Source organism: Cucurbita moschata, unplaced genomic scaffold, assembly GCF_002738365.1.
Source record: "Cucurbita moschata cultivar Rifu unplaced genomic scaffold, Cmos_1.0 Cmo_Scf00025, whole genome shotgun sequence".
Classification (NCBI taxonomy): domain Eukaryota; kingdom Viridiplantae; phylum Streptophyta; class Magnoliopsida; order Cucurbitales; family Cucurbitaceae; genus Cucurbita; species Cucurbita moschata.
The window spans coordinates 2,406,984-2,425,289 of NW_019268541.1; the positions used below are offsets into that span (position 1 = coordinate 2,406,984).

At 36.0% G+C, this 18,306-nt stretch overlaps 3 protein-coding genes across 6 annotated transcripts in view; 1 reads left to right on the forward strand and 2 right to left on the reverse strand.

Moving 5' to 3' along the window:
* The window catches only part of LOC111461785 (glucan endo-1,3-beta-glucosidase, basic isoform-like), a 21,987-nt gene extending 13,856 nt beyond the window's left edge, over positions 1-8,131 (reverse strand). Inside the window, exon 1 of the mRNA XM_023105435.1 lies at positions 8,125-8,131. The gene's annotated coding sequence lies outside the window, so the exon portion shown is untranslated. The remainder of the gene's footprint in view (positions 1-8,124) is intronic.
* On the forward strand, positions 6,863-10,954 carry LOC111461784 (hexokinase-3-like). Of its 2 annotated transcripts, none has more exons than XM_023105433.1 (9): positions 6,863-7,434; positions 7,956-8,106; positions 8,177-8,356; positions 8,696-8,770; positions 9,468-9,623; positions 9,709-9,807; positions 9,890-10,017; positions 10,106-10,187; positions 10,271-10,954. In XM_023105433.1, exons 1-9 carry the CDS (start codon positions 7,160-7,162, stop codon positions 10,652-10,654), a joined length of 1,530 nt encoding a protein of 509 aa, XP_022961201.1. In that variant the 5' UTR covers positions 6,863-7,159; the 3' UTR covers positions 10,655-10,954. The 2 variants fall into 2 exon arrangements, with proteins under 2 accessions (XP_022961201.1, XP_022961200.1); XM_023105432.1 differs by having other exon boundaries at positions 6,863-7,382; positions 7,892-8,106.
* Positions 10,955-11,422: 468 nt separating this feature from the next.
* Positions 11,423-15,977, reverse strand: LOC111461757. 3 transcript variants are annotated; one of them, XM_023105398.1, is made up of 11 exons: positions 15,774-15,977; positions 14,840-15,347; positions 14,609-14,733; positions 14,461-14,523; positions 14,276-14,365; positions 13,989-14,154; positions 13,724-13,913; positions 12,795-13,639; positions 12,146-12,721; positions 12,006-12,071; positions 11,423-11,693 (listed from the first exon to the last, which is right to left on the reverse strand). In XM_023105398.1, exons 2-11 carry the CDS (start codon positions 15,137-15,139, stop codon positions 11,586-11,588), a joined length of 2,529 nt encoding a protein of 842 aa, XP_022961166.1. In that variant the 5' UTR covers positions 15,140-15,347; positions 15,774-15,977; the 3' UTR covers positions 11,423-11,585. The 3 variants fall into 3 exon arrangements, with proteins under 3 accessions (XP_022961166.1, XP_022961165.1, XP_022961164.1); XM_023105397.1 differs by lacking the exon at positions 15,774-15,977 and having other exon boundaries at positions 12,795-13,636; positions 14,840-15,767; XM_023105396.1 differs by lacking the exon at positions 15,774-15,977 and having other exon boundaries at positions 14,840-15,767.
* Positions 15,978-18,306: the final 2,329 nt, after the last annotated feature.

Consider the following 18,306-nt stretch of genomic DNA (forward strand, 5'->3'; position numbering starts at 1 on the left):
AAAAAAAAAAAAAAAAAAAAAAAAAAAAAAAAAAAAAAAAAAAAAAAAAAAAAAAAAAAAAAACACAAATCAATCTATAATTATTAAAAAAAAAAATTCAATAAAAAAACAACTAGCAAAAATTGTAACATACAAACCTAGTTCAACATTGTCATAAGATTAACAACGACAATTAAATACCGACATTTCTTGAGAATTGGTTAAAGTAACCAAAATATAAGAATAGATCATGAAATTAAATAAACAATAAAAAAAAAAATAGTTTAAAGGTAATGTATATAACAAAAATAAAAAATATATAAAAATGTTTTAATTGAAATATTTATACGTGACCTTATAAATCTTATACTATTAAAAAAATAAAGATATATATATATAAATTGTAATATAATAAGGTTACAATAGATAATAAACATATTAGAATATACTTTAAAATTATATATTTATGTATATATTTAATTTATGAATATTCATAAATCATAATTAATAAACCTTTCTATTATATAATAAATAATATATTTAAATGTGAATAATTATTTAAAAATAATATAAAATATATCTCTGTGGCAAACTCATTAATACAAAAGAATTTGAGTTAGATTGGTCCAGGTTGTAGGGTTAAATGTACACCCCCAATGTCATCAAGTTCTTATGTGAGGAATGTGAGGGAGTCTTAAGTACCAGTGAACCACTTGATCGATAAGAGTCTGATTCGTATTTTATTAGTGGATAGACACGAGGGTCTCCCAATTATGATGATTATACTATACGAAGACAATTAGAGAGTCGTCACCTAATGTCTAATAGTAAATTGACTCAATTGAATCGGTCTATATATGTACTATGGGTTGGAACGATTATGAGCTCGTATCTCACCTTTCTATATATGTAGGAATTTCACACGACTACAAGAAATAATAAAGAGCATAACTAGGTTATCTAAAATGAGATCAACTAGATTATGTGAACCTAGTGATTGAGATAAGTTCAATTGAACTAGATTACTTGAACCTAACCTATGTTTATGATAAGCTCGAATAAGCTAACAAAGACTGAATTGGAAGTAAAATATCGATGATATAGATACGCTTAAATGAATTAACTGAGTCTTTACCCGATACGAGTTACGTCTAAAACCTTTAAGAATGGGATTTAAAATCCTATTCATAATATGTGTATTGATGATTAAGGAACTGTCGTCAACCGGCATCCTTACAAGGAAGTTTTCAAGAATGATTCGTTTTCCTCTCCAACCGATGTGGGATCTCTCGATGTCCTTACTGACACACTGCTTGGTGCCTGACTGTGATACCTACTGTTTTCAAAAGTGAGTCTTTAATTTTCTTAAAAGGATGCACGATATAATTAAGTTTAGCCTTTTAATAAAGAGAAGATTACTCGTTAAAGTAAGATTAGTTTTCATTAATAAAGACAATGAAAATTCACTATCAAACTTTAGGATTGACATGAAGATTCAATTATCACGAAGATTCAATTTGACTTTTGAAAGATTTGGGTCTTTTCAATTAAATTCATTCAATCACATCATATAAAAATTAAAATTTTACGATAAGAGTTATTGATGTTCAAAATATCATATGGAATTGTTGATGTGGTCAACAAGATATATGTGAGATCTCACATCAGTTGAAAATGAGAAAAAAGCAATTTTTATAAAAGTGTAGAAATTTCTCGATAGCAGACACGTTTTAAAATCATGAGGCCGATGACGATTTGTAACGGGCTAAAACAGACAATATCTGCTAGCGTTGGGTTTGGGCTGTTACAAATGGTATCAAAGTCAGTCACCTAGTTGTGATGTCCCACATTGGTTAGGAGGAGAACAAATTACTATTTATAAGGGTGTAAAAACCTTCTCACAGCAGACAAGTTTTAAAGCCTTGAGGGGAAGCCCAAAGATGACAATATTTGCTAGCGGCAGATTTAGGGCGTTACAAATGATATCAAAGCCAAACACCGGACGATGTGCCTGCCTTCTCGTTTTTCCCCGAATGGGGGTAGACACGAGGCGGTATGCCAGTAAGGACGCTGGGCCCCAAAGGGGGGTTGGATTTGGTGGTGGTCTCACATCGATTAGAGAAAGGAACGAGTGCCAGCGAGGACGCTGGACCCTGAAGGGGGTGGATTGTGATGTCCCACATTGGTTGGGGAGGAGAACAAATTACCTTTTATAAGAGGCTGAAAACCTTTCCAGTCCGAAAGAGAAAGCCCAAGGAGGAAGCCAAGCCATGTCATAACTCTCACTGTTCTATCGTCCAAACCATGTCATAACTCCTCTCACTGTTCCATAGTCCAAACCATGTCAACCGCTCAAAGTTATAGGATTGAGTCGTATAGGACCAAATCTAATCGGATCTTTAGATCTGATCATAGCTTCGAGTTCAAGTGTCGTACGCGACTGGGTTGGAAAGGACAAGCGCTACAACGATCGCTTCGGAACAACTTTTTTCTAATCATAATAAAACACAAAAGAAAATTGAAAAGAAACCATTGGTTAGATGTCTAATCGAAGTTAGATACATCATATATAATATGTCGTTGTTTACTTCTTTTTTTTTTTTTCTTTCTAAAAAGACAAATAAATATTATTATTATTATTATTATTATTGACACAAAGATTTGGGTTAGGTTCATTAAAAAAATTTGAAATATTATTGGAGAATCTCTTGGGTGTGCCTAATCAAACTTCACTTTCATCCCTTTTTTTCTTAGGAACAATGAAATTCATCATGCTTTGATTTTGACATTTTTATTGTTTTTTCAACACTACCTCTTGATTTTAGGTACAATTACCATTTTACCCCTTCGTTTTAGCTTAATCTTTGTAAAGGTTTCGTGCTCGAGTTGAGTTGGTTACCGTGTCATATTTGTTGAAAAATCTGAATTTGAATATGAATTTGATCGGACAGTGAACAGTGAGTGTTGTTCAATAATATCACTACATTCTTGTCCATGATGCTTCTATAGGCAAGTATCGTATCAAATGTTGTTTTTGGGTATTCGGATTTGTAATGGCCGGGAAAGAAAAAAAAATGAAACCCTAGTGGACTACGTGTATAAAACTCACATGGAACAATCTGAGTTCACTACTAGTAGATATTGTCCGTTTTGATTCGTTACGTTTTGTCATCAACCTCATAGTTTTAAAACGCGTCTTTTAGAGTTACGCGACAGAACCAGTACTCATCATACCATCCTCCTTGGGATTTCCCTTCCAGACATCCCCCTCGAGATTTTTTGGGTTTTCTTTTCTACGCTTCCCTATTACGTGTCTACGAAGCAAAGGTTTCCATACCCTTTTTAAACCATGAGGCTATGGCGTTACGTAACAAGCCAAAGCAGATAATATCTACTAGTAGTGAGCTTGGGTTGTTACAAATGGTATTAGATCCAGACATCAGGCAGTTTGCCAACGAGGATGTTAAGTCTCCAAAGTGGGTGGATTGTGAGATCCCACATCGAATGGAGAGGAAAATGAAGCATTCATAAGGGTTTGGAAACCTCTCCCGAAAAAAATGCGTTTTAAAATCGTGAGGATGACGACGATATGTAACGACCATATTCTTATCTACTAAACTAAAGAAGTTCATTTAACGTGCGAGACCGAGTGTGAACCCGTACCTGTCCCAAAGAGCATATGCTCATGAATATGATATAGTAGAGGATGGTCATGAATTAAATTACCATTAATGACCAATAAAATTCACATTAAATTTAAATAAATACAATAAAAGCAATTGCATACAATATTCAAAATAAATATTAAATTATATATATATATATATTTATACAATAGATGCTCCCTCTTGAGTGGAAATATAAAGTGAAATTCCTAAATTGCCCTTGCAAGCAAATAGCCAAAAACTGGTGGTACCCTTGCTCCAGCTTGGAATTTGCATAATATAGCTGGCAACAATTGTTCCAAAATTAAGACAATTTTTTTTATTCCAGACAATTAATTCCTTAAAAAAAAAACATTCAAATTAGTGAAATATTTACTATTAAAATCATTTATTCGAGAATAATTATTAAGATTTATTGCATCATAAACTCAAAAATCTAAAATTTAAAATAATAAATAAAATATTTTATTTATGTGAAATACTGATAACAGGCATTTTGTTTCTACAGACATTTTTTTTTCAGACATCATGAACAAAACGTTAAACTAACCGATCCCTTAAGAGTGATCTACACAACTATAGCACGTTAGAAATATTTAAAACAATTAATAAATAATCTAGTCACGAGTTAGTCAGGTATATAATTATAGTTCACCGATATCTAAATTAACGAACACTATACATATTAAAATTATACGAGGAAAAAAAAAAGGCCAACTTGATCTATAAGTTAAAAGAGGGATGTGACTTTTTTAGGGACAAAATGTGGTCTTTTTTTTCTTTTTGGTTATGGGATGGGAAGGGAATTGTCCCTTCTTGTACAACTTGGCTACCCCATGCATCATAAAGATTGGACATATCCTTGTAGGGTCCTCCTACATTATTGAGGATCCTTTTATGTCGATATTTTTTTAAAAAAATTATTTATAGTACATGAATGAACCGAGATCATATTCAAATAAGATGTGCAAGTCATTACCTATACTGAAAAAGTGCACCTTCTTTTTCAGTGACTCAATCATAGAAACTTCATGGTTAAACGTGCTTTACTTGGAGCAATTCTATGTTAGGTGACCTCTGGTAAAATTTTAAGAGATGCATATGAGTGAGGACAAAACATGTACGAAGGACTCGTGTTGGGATGTTGGGTTAGGCTTCACTCTTAAAAAAAGAGGAGTAAGTAACGTGACCATGTTACAGAGGATGTAGACCAACAAGTACCGGATCTGGATTTTGAATTCTGGGTAGGAACTCTGTCATATTGCAAGAGATACTGGGAATGTCAGGGTCATTAAGTGTCAAATTCAAATTTCAAATCCAAAGTTGAATCAACGCAAACATTGGTGAGAATCCAATGCCCCGAAAACCTAAGGGTTCCTCTGCAAGGTTCGTCCACAAAGGGTGAGTCAGGGCCTAAGATCAGGCCGAAAGGCGTAGTCGATGGACAACAAGTGAATATTCCTATATTATCCCTTGTTGGTTCCCAGGGACGGAGGAGGCTAGGTTAGTCGAAAGATGGTTATCGATTCAAGGATGCAAGGTGCCCCTGTTTTTTTTCAGAGTAAGAAGGGGTAGAGAAAATACCTCGAGGTGAATGCTACAATTTTTCGAATTAAACTAAAATTTCTTTTTGGGTTTTGTCTATAATTTATATTATAATTGATTGAAAAAATATCCAACATAGGTACATATAAATCAAACGTTGTACCATATTTCCTTACAAAAGTGTTTTTTTGGACATGACATATAAATAATGAATAAAGTTACATCATGTAAATCACATTATTTTATATTTTTAATCGACCATAACTCTAATTTAGTCAACCCACATAGTTATCTAAATTTAAACTACAAGATTCAAATTGAAACATTTAAAGTCCAATAGTTATCTAAATTACTGGTACTGAGTTCGTAATTTAACTGAATTTTGTTAAAAACTATTACGTGGGCCATCCTTTTATATATCGAGAGGCATGAAGGGTAGGGTAGCAAAAAGATATTCGAGGGGGGCATGTGTGCAAATAAATTTAAGCTTCATTTTAGATGACCATGTGCTTTCTTTCCAAAAAAGTAGATATCAACTCAAAAAATTGTGGTCTAAGATGGAGAAAATAAGATATGATGGTTTTGTATGGATTTTTGAGGTTCAAAGGTCATTTATTTACTTAAAAGTCACTATTTTTAGTTATATTTTGGACAAATTAGACTCGGGTTTTCTCAACGTTGATCGAGAAAAGTAGTAAAAGGATTAACACAGTGCGGGTGTTCAATGGTTGAGTTAGATTAGATTTTTTCCGACATGGGTTGGTTGAATTTTTAGAAAATTGAAAACTAGATTAGGTTTGTGGATCGTCGTTTTTTTAGTCAACCTGAAAATAGAGTTATAACCCAACTCAACCTTAATCTTCTGTTAAAAAGATGCAGAATATTTAACGTTTGTAACTGGTATTTTTTTTGTCGTATTGAACAACAAGAGGACCTTACAGTAAGGGTGTTCATATGACCCGATGAATCTGACTACCCAAGCAAAATCATAAAGGTTGGGTTGGGTTAGATTTTTTCCGATTTAGGTTGGATTTTTTTTTTTTTTAGAAAATTGAAAATTAGAATATGTTTGTGGGTTGACATTCTTTTAGTCCGATCAGCCCGACCAATCTGAAAATTGGGTTTCAATCCAACCCAACTCTACTCTACTTTTAGAAAGACAACATAGTATTTAACATTTGTACCTGAGGTCAGTGATAAGTTTTGGCTAGTAAATGTTTGATAGTTGAGTTGAGTTGTGAATGTTACTCGGGTTGCTTGGTTACAGTCCAACCCAACCCAATGGACCTAACCAACCAAAATATTGTTCAATTTGTAAAGAAATATATTTAAATAGATTTAATTTAAATAAAAGCATTTAATTTCATATAAATTGATGGTGTTTTGTGAAAAAACCAGAATTGTAATTATCCCAAAAACAAGGGTCAAATCTGTGAATTTGTTTATATTTAAAAATAAATATTTGAAAAAAAAGGGGTGAAAAAGCAAAGTCAAATATTGCAATTAAGTCCCTCTTCCACTGCCAAATTCGAATTTTTTTTTTCTCTCATTAATAACGGTAAATAATAATCGAATCCGTAAATAACTCTGTTTTCTAGGGGCAAATCTGTCATTTCGCTTCCCTATTAACTTAACTACCCTCCAGTTCGCTTTCCAATAATCTCGTTTCCCCAAAATCCATTGCTTTCTCTCTCTATCGCTCTCTCTCTCTCTCTGTAAAAACCGCGTCTGTTACGGCGTCTCACTGGCGACGACGGAGGCCGGGGAATACGGCGGAGCGAGGTTCGGCGAGCGGCGGTGCGGTGAGTACTGTGCAATTCAACTGGCGGCTGTGGTGTTGAAGGATCCAAAGCGGCGTGCATGTGGAAGCGGCGGGAGTTTGTGGGGATAATAAATAGGAAGAAGGCGTTTAAACGGAGGCGTGTTTGTTTGGATGGACTAATTGGAGTGGTGGATCACCGACGGCCGTGATGGGGGGGAAGTTGGTGTTCGGTGTGGCGATTGGTGTAGCGGTGGCAGCTTGTGCGGTGGCGGCGGTGGTGGTCGGTCGGAGAGTTGAAAGACGGAGTAAATGGAAGAGAGTGTTGAGAATCTTGGAAGAGCTTGAGGCGGCTTGTGATACTCCTGTGAAGAGATTGAGGCAAGTGGTTGATGCTATGGCTGTGGAAATGCATGCTGGATTGGCCTCTGAAGGTGGTTCCAAGCTTAAAATGATACTCACATATGTTGATAATCTGCCCAATGGGTAACCACCAATCAATTTTATCTATAATCCTTTGTTTTCAATGCTAGGGGTTTCTTTTTAACTTCTCGATTCTTGACCTGCGGGGGGACTGTGTTTATTGGATTCGAGTGTTTTCTATCTGTTTGGTTGTAGTTCTTTAAATCTTTCTTGTTGAATTTTTCATTTGATCTTGGATTAATGGAAACGGATCCAGCGGTCTCTCATTGTTCGCTGTTGGATTCATTTTTCTTGTTATATTTTGCACGTTTTTAAATTGGGTTTCAGTTTTTCTTTCTATATATCATCTTTGATTGCGTTTTGGGATAAAATGCTTCTTATTTGCTTGTTCTTGTATGCCCAAATGTATTGTTTTTTTCCTAGTTGTATTTTCTATTCACGAGTTTTTTTTAGTTGTACTTTGATTGATGTGTTGCGATATACGTTGTAGTTATACAGATTTATCATGTTTATGCTGCAGTGTGGGGGCATTTTCGCTGTTCTTACTGGGTGGTTCTCCTTTTCTGTTCGTTTTCCCTCTTCAGGAGCGAGAAAGGAACCTTTTATGCTCTGGATCTTGGGGGTACTAATTTTAGGGTTTTGAGAGTTCATCTCGGCGGCCAGAGGTCTCTTAGTTTGAAGCATGATGTGGAGATGCAGCCGATTCCCCAAAATTTAATGACCGGCACACGCGAGGTGGTTTCTACCATAAACCTCTGCGGTTGATTTAAGCTGTCATTTACCGATCCATGTTTCTTGCTTGTAGGATCTGTTTGATTTTATTGCTTCGTCGCTGAAGGAGTTCGTGGAGAAAGCCAATGATCCTGATCAGTTGGCTGCTAGAAGAAGGGAACTTGGATTTACATTTTCCTTCCCTGTCAAACAAACATCTGCTTCATCAGGCGCGCTGATTAAATGGACTAAAGGATTTTCCATTGAAAACATGGTTAGTTCAATGCTGTTTAAATGAATTGGGTTTTGGACCTCTAGAGTGAGGAATGAAAAAGTGTTCTTTAATCTTTCGTATGAAAATCGTTCTGCATGGTAACGGTTCCCCTGGTCACTTTTTTGCCTGTTAAAGCATAGATGCTAAAACCTTTTGAGGTTGACTTTGTCTTGAGTGTGGAGTGTGACAGTTTTTGACTTGTACAAAAACTGAATTTCACTGTTCTCAGAACAATAACAGCACATCAGCTTTTACCTTGAAGTTCTATACTATTAGCTAATGCTAGGCAATATCTTTCATCGGCTATTAACTAGGCTTTCAAACTGTTATACTTTTCAGGTTGGACGAGATGCTGCAGAATCTTTACAACAAGCCATTGATAGGATTGGACTGGATATGAGGGTATCAGTATTGGTAAGCATTCCGTTGATTAGCAAGTAGGCTGAAATGTTGACGTGCGTAGGACGCTTTTAGGTGTTGATTTCAGCTTCAATCGCTATTGACTTGAAGAATTGTATTCCCTTCCCAAAAATCTGTTGGTTGTTGTGGATTTTTAAGTGTTATGTTCTTTTCTTGATTGGTTTGCACTCGTCTGCCTGTACTTTTGTACTCTTTGAAGGTGTTTCTTATTTTTTTATTATTATTTTTTTTTAAAGTTGCAAGGTCTATGATTCCTAGACTCCAGAGTGGTTGTGAATCTGATAAGTAATCTGCCTACCACAAAATAATATTAATGCTGGGGAAATTATTAAATATGATTATGCTGCGAAATTTGAGCACAGAAGAGGGATTAAATGATTCATATAATGTCTGTCTGTCATTTGGTTATTTAAAAAGTAAATAGTCACATGAACAGCTTTTTATATTTCCAGAAGTCGGAGCGTGTGATAGTAGTATTTGATGTAGTCTTGATATTGCTGGTGATGAGTGCATACGTACATATTCACATTCATGTGATGGCCTGAAATAGCTTTTTGTATCTTACAATGTTACCTATATATGTTCATGCAATTTTATTTTTCCATTGTATCCAATTAGACGGTTAGTAGTTACGACTTATGAGACCATTGCACAATGTTTGTAAGTTTAGTGTTACCATTTTCTGAATCAGATTAATGACACTGTGGGAACATTAGCTGTTGGACATTATCAAGATCCTGACACTGTTGCTGCAGTTATAATTGGCACTGGCACCAATGCTTGCTATCTTGAACGTACCGATGCCATTATCAAATGCCAGGGGATTTTTACAACATTTGGGAGAATGGTACTTTTCTTTAGTAAAACCGACAGACTTTTTTCTGTCTCGAAAGTATACATGCTCAAATGACATCTTTTTAATCATCATTCAGGCCATCAACATGGAATGGGGAAACTTTTGGTCTTCTCATTTGCCAAGAACTACTTACGATGTTGATTTGGATGCTGATAGCCCCAATCCCAATGAACAGGTATGGTTGATTTTCGTTGTCGAACTTCTTGAACTACTACATTATGTCGGAACTAATTTTGTTGTGTATGAGCTTGACGTAGGGATTTGAGAAAATGATATCGGGTATGTATCTCGGTGATATTGTGAGGAGAGTAATTCTGAAGATATCTCAAGAATCTGATGTTTTTGGCCCTGCTTCTACCCTGTTATCGATGCCCTTCAAATTGAGGTAATCTCTCTCTCTCTCTTCCTCTTCCCCCTTGCTCTCTTTCTCTCTCTCTCTCTGCGTTGTGGTCACTGTTTCATAAAATTTTCAGAACGCCATTGATGGCTGCAATGCACGAGGATAGCTCCCTGGAGTTAACAGAAGTAGCTCGGATCTTAGAAGACATCTTGGAGGTGGACATGAAAGCTATCTTTTTTCCCTTATAACCATGACTAAACTGATCCTTTTTTCGTGGTCGGTTCTTTTGTCCTCTCAGATAACTGATATACCCTTAAAGGTTCGAAAGCTTGTAGCGAAAATATGTGACATTGTGACACGTAGAGCTGCTCGCTTGGCAGCTGCTGGTATTGTGGGCATCCTAAAGAAGATAGGGCGGGACGGAACCAGTGGAATCGCTGGTGGAAGAAGTAGAACTAACATCAAACTTAAACGAACAGTTGTTGCAATTGAGGGAGGTCTATATACAAGCTATACAATGTTTAGAGAGTATCTACATGAGGCTTTGGTTGAAATACTGGGAGAGGAGATCGCCCTGCATGTTATTTTAAAGCCAACGGATGACGGTTCGGGTATTGGGGCTGCACTGCTTGCAGCTTCTTATTCATCCTACGATACGGTATCTGTGGATAAGTCGCTATAAATACACACACACACACATACGTAATTAGATCGACTATAGAAGAAGTATTCATATACACAAAATGGTAGCTTCACGTAGCTTGTACATTTAGCAATTCATTTCAATATTTGATAATCTGTGTATAAAGAAGGCTGTCCATATTTTATTTGTTCTTTTTCTTTCTATTGTTCAAAGGTGACAGTGTTCATTCTATTGCATTGCATTGTTTGTTATATTCATTGCAAACATATGAAGTTGTGAACAACGACAGATCATGATTTCAAGTGGGCATGGAAATATAATGTGAAAATTCCTCCTCTTCCTCCTGTTTTGCCTCTAAAGGATTTGCTTGTTTCAAATGGTGAATGTGTGCATTTGAATCTATTGTTTATCTTATGTAATGGTTCAGATGTACATCTAAGGGGCCCGATGAACTTGAAGTTGAGGCGGAGATATTTCTCTTTGTTAACTAAATGGGGTTGGAGAAGTGAATTTACCGTCCCTGACCTGCTCTACCTCTATACGTATGGTGGTAAAGTCTTTCTATCTGTACTTCTAGTAATTGTCATTTTCCAACAGAAAATGTTGTCCTCTTCAGAAAAGCCGAAACACCCGATTCTCTACTCATTTAGACAAATATAGAATCATAAAGAAATGGGTGAATTTAAATTTGAGAAAGTTTACCCTTCAATTAGTTTGCATTTGGAAATGGTCAAAAAGAGTATTCTCATGGAGTATTCTCGTGGTTGATAGCAAGTATGATACAAAAATGAAAATATTCCGATGACGAATTTATGAAACTTGATCTAATCGAAACTGATGAGTTTGTATAGAGGTCGTACTTCTTTTTTCTTTATAGATAAATGATTCATATAAACAATTCAACTTAATATTAATATTTGATTTAAACAAGGGCAAGGGAATGGGTAGGGCCAAAGCTTTGCATTAGTTTTCATGATGCCAAAGCTGTCCAGTAATCTGCAATGCATGAACTCGTCGGAGTGTCGATAATCCGAGACCAAATCCAGTTCGAGTCCTCCATTTGTTGCATTTCTGCCAACTATCACGGTAAAAACAAAACTTCAAGTCATTTTAGGCACATATGTACTTATCATAGAAATCTCGAATAAGTAGATGATTACAAGTTCTGATAGAAATCCCGAGTACAAGGTATTGAATTCAATATCAAATCATATCAAGCACATATCATATATCACCACATTCACATATCATAACACGAGCATCTAACATATCCTATCTTAACATATCATTTTATCACATACACTGCACAACATTAACATAACATAACGTACAAAGATCATTTCATAACAGTTCAAATATACGAGTATATGACACGTGTGAAGCCACTTACCCTACCATCCCTTAGCTCAAAAATGACAGCATCCTCAGAAAACTGAAGTGGTTTAGAGGAAGCAACCTGCAAAGGATTTGAAAGCTAAGAAAAGTCTCATCTCATAATGTAATAATGCCATCAAAATCTCATAATCAAACCTTTGGCCCATAGTTTTCCTCATTATCCTTCACATCTTCAGGATCTCTCTCCATTGTAAGCTCTTCATCAACACAAATTAGTCCCATCCCCTCTCTATCAAACTGATGTGGGAAGCCACAATTTCTCCATTTCCATGTGTCTTCATCAACATACCTGAGGTATACTCTCCCATCTGAGCCAATAAGAAACAGTTGACTACCTTCAAAGCACGGCCCGGGCGTGCTGACCAACGTCACGCCTCTGTACGGTCTTCCATGCTCCACCCAGTTCCAACCATCCCAAGAACTCCAATGATATTCAATGAGGCCACCATCTTCAGAGATCATAAACAGTGAGCCCATAAGAGAGTATGGTGATGGTCTGGTTGCTATTCCTGGCAATCTTGATAGAAGTAGATGCTGAGATTGATGATGTTCATGCCACAACTCCGTCACTTTGTTGTATTGATATAGTCGACCGTTTGTTCCGATCACGAACACTATGTTTTCCCTGAACGTTTCTTGATCTATAATGCTTGCAACTTTGGCGTTCGGAGGATTTCGGCAGTCTTTCCACTTGAATTTCCTCAGTGCAACCTGCAAAAATTTTCGAGTCTGTCAAGAACTTCGAGACGAATCAATATTTGATGGTTTTGTTCCTGAAACTTACTGTGAATTGGAGCAATCTTCCTGTTTTGCTGATAAAGAAAAGTGCATCTTCTGGTGTGACCTTCATTGACTGAGCTATGAACTTATCCCAAGGAGCACCTCCAATGACTTGTTTCCCTCTTCTAAAAGCACTGCAGTTTGTCCATGCCAGTTCTTGGCTGCTTCTTTCTCTAATCAGCAAACTACCATAAGTATCGACGACGTATAAACTTCCGTTGTAATTACCAACTGCACCTTTGATATGAGTTGGGCTCTCATGCCTCAGCCACACCCATACATCTCCAGTGTAAAGGTACTCAAACATCAAGCCATCGACTGTTATGAGGAAGAACGATCTTCCTCCGTGCATTGCACGAAGACGGAAGCTGTTCTTCGTCCAGTTTTCAGCGAGCTGATCGAAACTATTAGATGATTTTTCAGATATGCTCTCTGATGCTCTTGGTATTAAGTAGTTTTGTTGTGGTTGGCTTCCCTTTGCTCTTCTTTTTGCTGATCTTCTTGTCCCTTGATCGCTTATATCGTCTTTCGTTCCTGTAATGCAGTTTGTCGGTCCACGGAGTTCAGTACAATACTCTCTATTCCACCCCTCTGACTCCGGTGCATCAAGTATCGACCATGTATACTTAGCTGTTGGTTTTCTTCTTGAAGTAGTGTGATGAGTTGGCCCTGAATTTTCACCACCTAGTCCTGCAAGATGAAGCTCCCCGATCCTACCGTCGTCCAACGCAAACAATATCCGTCCGACTTGGATCTGTAAACCGCTAATACCTCTTGCAGCTTTTGCATTCAAGGGATGCATATGGTTTACCCAAACATCTGGTGTTTCTTCCTCCTGACCATGACCTGCTTTTATGTGTCAAGAAACAAGTTCAATATGAAAGATGAACTAATTGATATCATTAAATCATCAATAGAATAGGTGGCGTTTACCTGGATAACCATTCGTTCGATATTCAAATACGAAACCGGAAGACGTGGTGAGAAACAACGAGAAAGCTTTCTCATTTGATTCGTCTTGCAGAGCTGGTAAAACTGATGCCAGTTTATGATCATTTGGTCTTCCTTGGACTATCCATTTCCACTTCCTTTTGTGCAATCTTCTTTCTATCAAATTTCCATCCTGAAATTTGTTTTCACTTAACAAACTCAGAGAATAACTTCAAGTTCATAACAACTGAAGGAAAACATGTATTACCTTAGTTAAAAGAAAGAGTGATATGGAATGATCTCCATTCAAGCTATGTCGATAGCATCCCGACGACGCCATCAAACGGAACTCTCGTGCTTCTCCGTCTTTCCATACATGCTTCTTCCACAGTGGCTTTGAGCTCCTATCATATTCATAGAGATCTCCCACAGAGCTGCATTTCACAATTTCTTTTTTACCTTAATCTGATACTCTGTAAATTCAAAACGAAAAAATATAGTTCATCTTTCTAAAATGATATACAGAAAACACACATGAGTAAGCATAAAAGGAACCTTATGGTATACACAATCTCTGTTCTGAAACTAGCAACGTCTGCTATCGCTGCAACATCGGCATCACGAGGCTGCCCGTGATCTACCCATCTGTTCTTCATTTTCAATGGTAAAGATAAAAATATGAATTCTCTTCACCTCAAATGTAAGTTGGAAGTGAAAGTGGTCTTTTAATGGCTTTTTACCTTGGAGGCTCAAGCTCAGTTAGCTCCAGCAGGTTTCCATTCCTTGTACTGAAATAAACTCTCCTGGTTTCCATTCATGATATATCATCATGAAAATTTACACACACAAACGACAACGAAAACGAAAAACGAAAACGAAAAGCCTTACATTCCATCATGAGGAACAACACCAGCCAATAATTGGATTGAAGAAGCATGTTCTTCACTAGTTGTTTGATCAAATGATGGTATTAACTCAAACCAAACTGATTGAGAACTTTCACTGAGCAGCAACTACAAAAGAAAAGGAAATAACTTCCATCGTATTTCGTTTGATCCGTATGCATCGATATCATATCGGTTTTTCAAGAGAACAGAGATCAGTTCTTAGAAGTAGTACCTGATACAAAACCCCTGCTTCTGACAGAGCCAGAATTGAGTGATTAACAGCAAAAATGGAGATAGCAGGACCTGCTAATATCGGCAAATCATGAGGAGCAATCACCCATTGAATCCCATTCCAAAACCTCTCATAGATTGACCCACTTTCACCAGTGATCCAAATGGACATATCTGAAACTCTAGTCAATGACACTCTTTTTCTCAGAGGCAAATCATCATCAACCTTATGTGCAACCTCTACTTCCCTATCGTTTTTCGGGTTCTCGGTCCGCTCGAAACCATCATATTCATTCTCCATCTTCTCTTCTCTGTTATTAATCTCACCAACCTTGGTACAATTCCCATTTCTACAAGAGATAAGATCATAAGGAAGTTTAACTTCAACCCACCTGTTTGATTCCTCTTGGAACTTCCAAAATCTCTCTGTTTTCACCTCAAATTTTCGATCAAATTGCTGAAGATAATGATGTGGGCAGTATGAGTTGATTGATCCTATAACTTCTGAGCTGCTTACAGAGATGACCCAGATGAGAATTATCAAGTGGAGCATAGTTTCGTAGCTGAAAAACACTAGTTTTAAACAAGATGACAAAGAATACTAAGATTTATACGCTATGTGGTGACCCATATGGATCATAGCAGAAAAGGGAACCATCATAAACTACTCATAAGGGATTCTAAAGCTCTTTTGGATCATAACAACATAACTTAACCGCCTCTATGAAGAGGGAGTTCATCATTTTTGTGAACTCTGATGGGTTTATGATAGAAAAAGCAGTGAAAGTCTGTGTTGATGGGGTTAGTTTATCTTCTTCTTCAAAACTTCCATTCTTTTTTTTCTTCCTCACCTAATGCTAATGACTTTTCTTGCTTTGTTTCTTTAAAAAATGAAATGAAAATGACAAAAAGAGAGAGAGAGAGAATGAGATTACCTTCCATTGAGCTTCCTCCTCCAACACTCCCTTTTGAATGGACAAAGCCATAGTAAGATTCAAGACTGTCTGTTGTTCAATCTCAACCGTCCAAGTTTCTTGGTTGAATCAGATGGGAAATTCAAAGGGCTTGGTGCAAAATCATTGAGGGAATTGTTCTTGGAGAAGGGAAGAAAATGGGTTATTCTTGGTACACAATTTGGGGGAAAAACTAGGGCCCATTTGCTGTTTTGATCTTGATTTTTAGGGTTTCTACAAAATCTACTCATTTGGGTCCTTCTAAAATTTGTTCATCTTTCAAAATTTTAAAGCTTTATTGAATTTACTAGTGTTCGGGTTTGTTTGTGCACATCTAAGACTTGTTTTATGTGCTTATTGTATCTGGTTACGAAGGTAACTTGGTTCTTTCCCTCTATGAGACAGCCACCTAACTCGAGACCCTTATTATCAACGACAAGATCAACTTACGGTAGTTTATTTTAAAAAAATATACATATATGTTTTATGCGCTTATTGTATCTAGTTACGAAGATAACTCGGCTCATTCCCTCTATGAGACAGCCACCTAACTCGAGACCCTTATTATCAACGACAAGATTGTAGAAAAACTAAATTTAAGATTTATTGAAAGTACAGAAACTAAATTGAATATTTGAAAGAGTATAGAGACGAAAGTAGAATAAAACTAAAAAATACATCGACCCAACAACGTTCTAACCCTAAAAACGGTTTTGACAACGTTCCCTTATAAGTATTAGAATCATATCTATATATTACATTTTCTGATATGAAAAATTTTCGTTTTAATTTCGATGAAAATTAAGTTAGAAGGACTAAATTTAGGATTTATTGAAAGTACAGGGACTAAATTAGATATTTGAAAGATTATAGAGATGAATGTAGAATGAAGCTGTAAAATAGGTCGACCGAACCATATTTTAACCTAAAAAAAATGTCGTGTAGGTTCGTAATTAAATTAAAGTGGTTGGTGTTGTAAAACTATATGATATTAGCCTTAAGTGATAAATGTAGAAAAAGCTTCCCCTAAAGTTTGCCCAAATACATTTAATGTCATTAATTAATTAGTTGAAGCTTTATTTAAAACAAAATTGACCAAACATTGCTTAATTAATTCATTCATTATTTAATTTTGGGTTAATTAATTCATTATTTAAATCTTATAAAAAATTATATTAATTTATTTTTATTTCAATTTTAAAAAATAGACAACAAAACAAAAAGAAATTAGTAATAAAATAATGTTTATGAGTAATTTTTTTTATAAATAAATAAATAGTTATGAAACAGATAGTATATGCGAGATTTCAGGTCGGTTGGAGAAGAGAATGAAGCATTTAAGGGTGTAGAATCCTCTCCCTAATAGATCTGTTTTAAAATCGTGAGGCTGACGACAACATGTAACGGCCAAAGCAGACAATATCTGGTAGTGGTGGGTTTGGGCTGTTACAAATGGTATTAGAGCCAACCGAGTGGTGTCCCAGCAAGGACACTGGGCTACTAAGGGAGGTGGATTGTGATGAGGTGTGGAAACCTCTCCTTAATAGATGTGTTTTAAAACCGTGAGTCTGACTTACAAATGATATTAGAGCTAAACACTGGGCGGTGTGCAACAAGAACGATGGACTCCTAAGAGAGATGGATTGTGATGAGAGTGTGAAAATCTCTTTGTAATAGACATGTTTTAAAACTGTGAGCTTGACTCACAAATGGTATTAGAGCTAAGCACCAAACTGTAGCCCGACTTCTAAGGAGGTGGATTATGATAAGGGTGTGGAAACCTTAGTTCGTATTAACCGTGTTCATATACTATACTTTTTAGATTATTTCTTAAACATAATTGTTTTATATGTCGTGCTATTGTACTAATAAATTTAGATTTTTTATATAATAAATAATATTAAATTGTAAATGAATAATTATTAAAAATTAATCCGTTACGTATTGTCAACTTCACAGTTTTAAAACACGTTTATTATAAAGAAGTTTTCACACTCTTATAAAAAAAAAATGTTTCGTTTCCCCCTCCAACCGATGTGGGATCTCACAATCCACCTCTTTGGGGGCTTAGTATCCTCACTGGCACGCCATTCATATCTGGGTCTAATATCATTTGTAACAGCTCAAACCCACGGTTAACATATATTGTTCATTTTAGCTTGTTATATATCGCCGTTAGCCTCACGATTTTCAAACGTGTGTACTAGAGAGAGGTTTCTACATTCTTCTAAGGTATGTTTCATTCTCCTTTCCAATCCCGAAAGAGATTTCACATACCCTTTTCGGGAATATAAGGATCATTTTTCGATTAAAATCACAAAATCTTCCATAGATATACTTCAAATTCCCTACCAAGTATGTGTTGAAAAAGATGTTTATAGATGGGACAACCAAGTGGGCAATCCAAATGGATCATTAACAAACAAAAACAAGAAAATGAAAGATTGAGCAATCAAATTAACACAATTTTTCAAACTTAAATAATTCACTTTTTTTTTTTTTTTTTTTTTTTATG

What these genes read in the sequence shown, in the direction of transcription:
- LOC111461757 (XM_023105396.1), bottom strand. Translation starts at nt 15,391, where the DNA reads ATGCTCCACTTGATAATTCTCATCTGGGTCATCTCTGTAAGCAGCTCA. An exon ending in GAGATTGTGTATACCATAAG is followed by an intron (nt 14,155 to 14,275) that starts GTTCCTTTTATG and finishes TGTGAAATGCAG; the next exon opens with CTCTGTGGGAGATCTCTATG. An exon ending in AGGAAAACTATGGGCCAAAG is followed by an intron (nt 12,072 to 12,145) that starts GTTTGATTATGA and finishes AATCCTTTGCAG; the next exon opens with GTTGCTTCCTCTAAACCACT.
- LOC111461784 (XM_023105432.1), top strand. Translation starts at nt 7,160, where the DNA reads ATGGGGGGGAAGTTGGTGTTCGGTGTGGCGATTGGTGTAGCGGTGGCA. An exon ending in TGCTGGATTGGCCTCTGAAG is followed by an intron (nt 7,383 to 7,891) that starts GTGGTTCCAAGC and finishes TTTATGCTGCAG; the next exon opens with TGTGGGGGCATTTTCGCTGT. An exon ending in GCCCCAATCCCAATGAACAG is followed by an intron (nt 9,808 to 9,889) that starts GTATGGTTGATT and finishes AGCTTGACGTAG; the next exon opens with GGATTTGAGAAAATGATATC.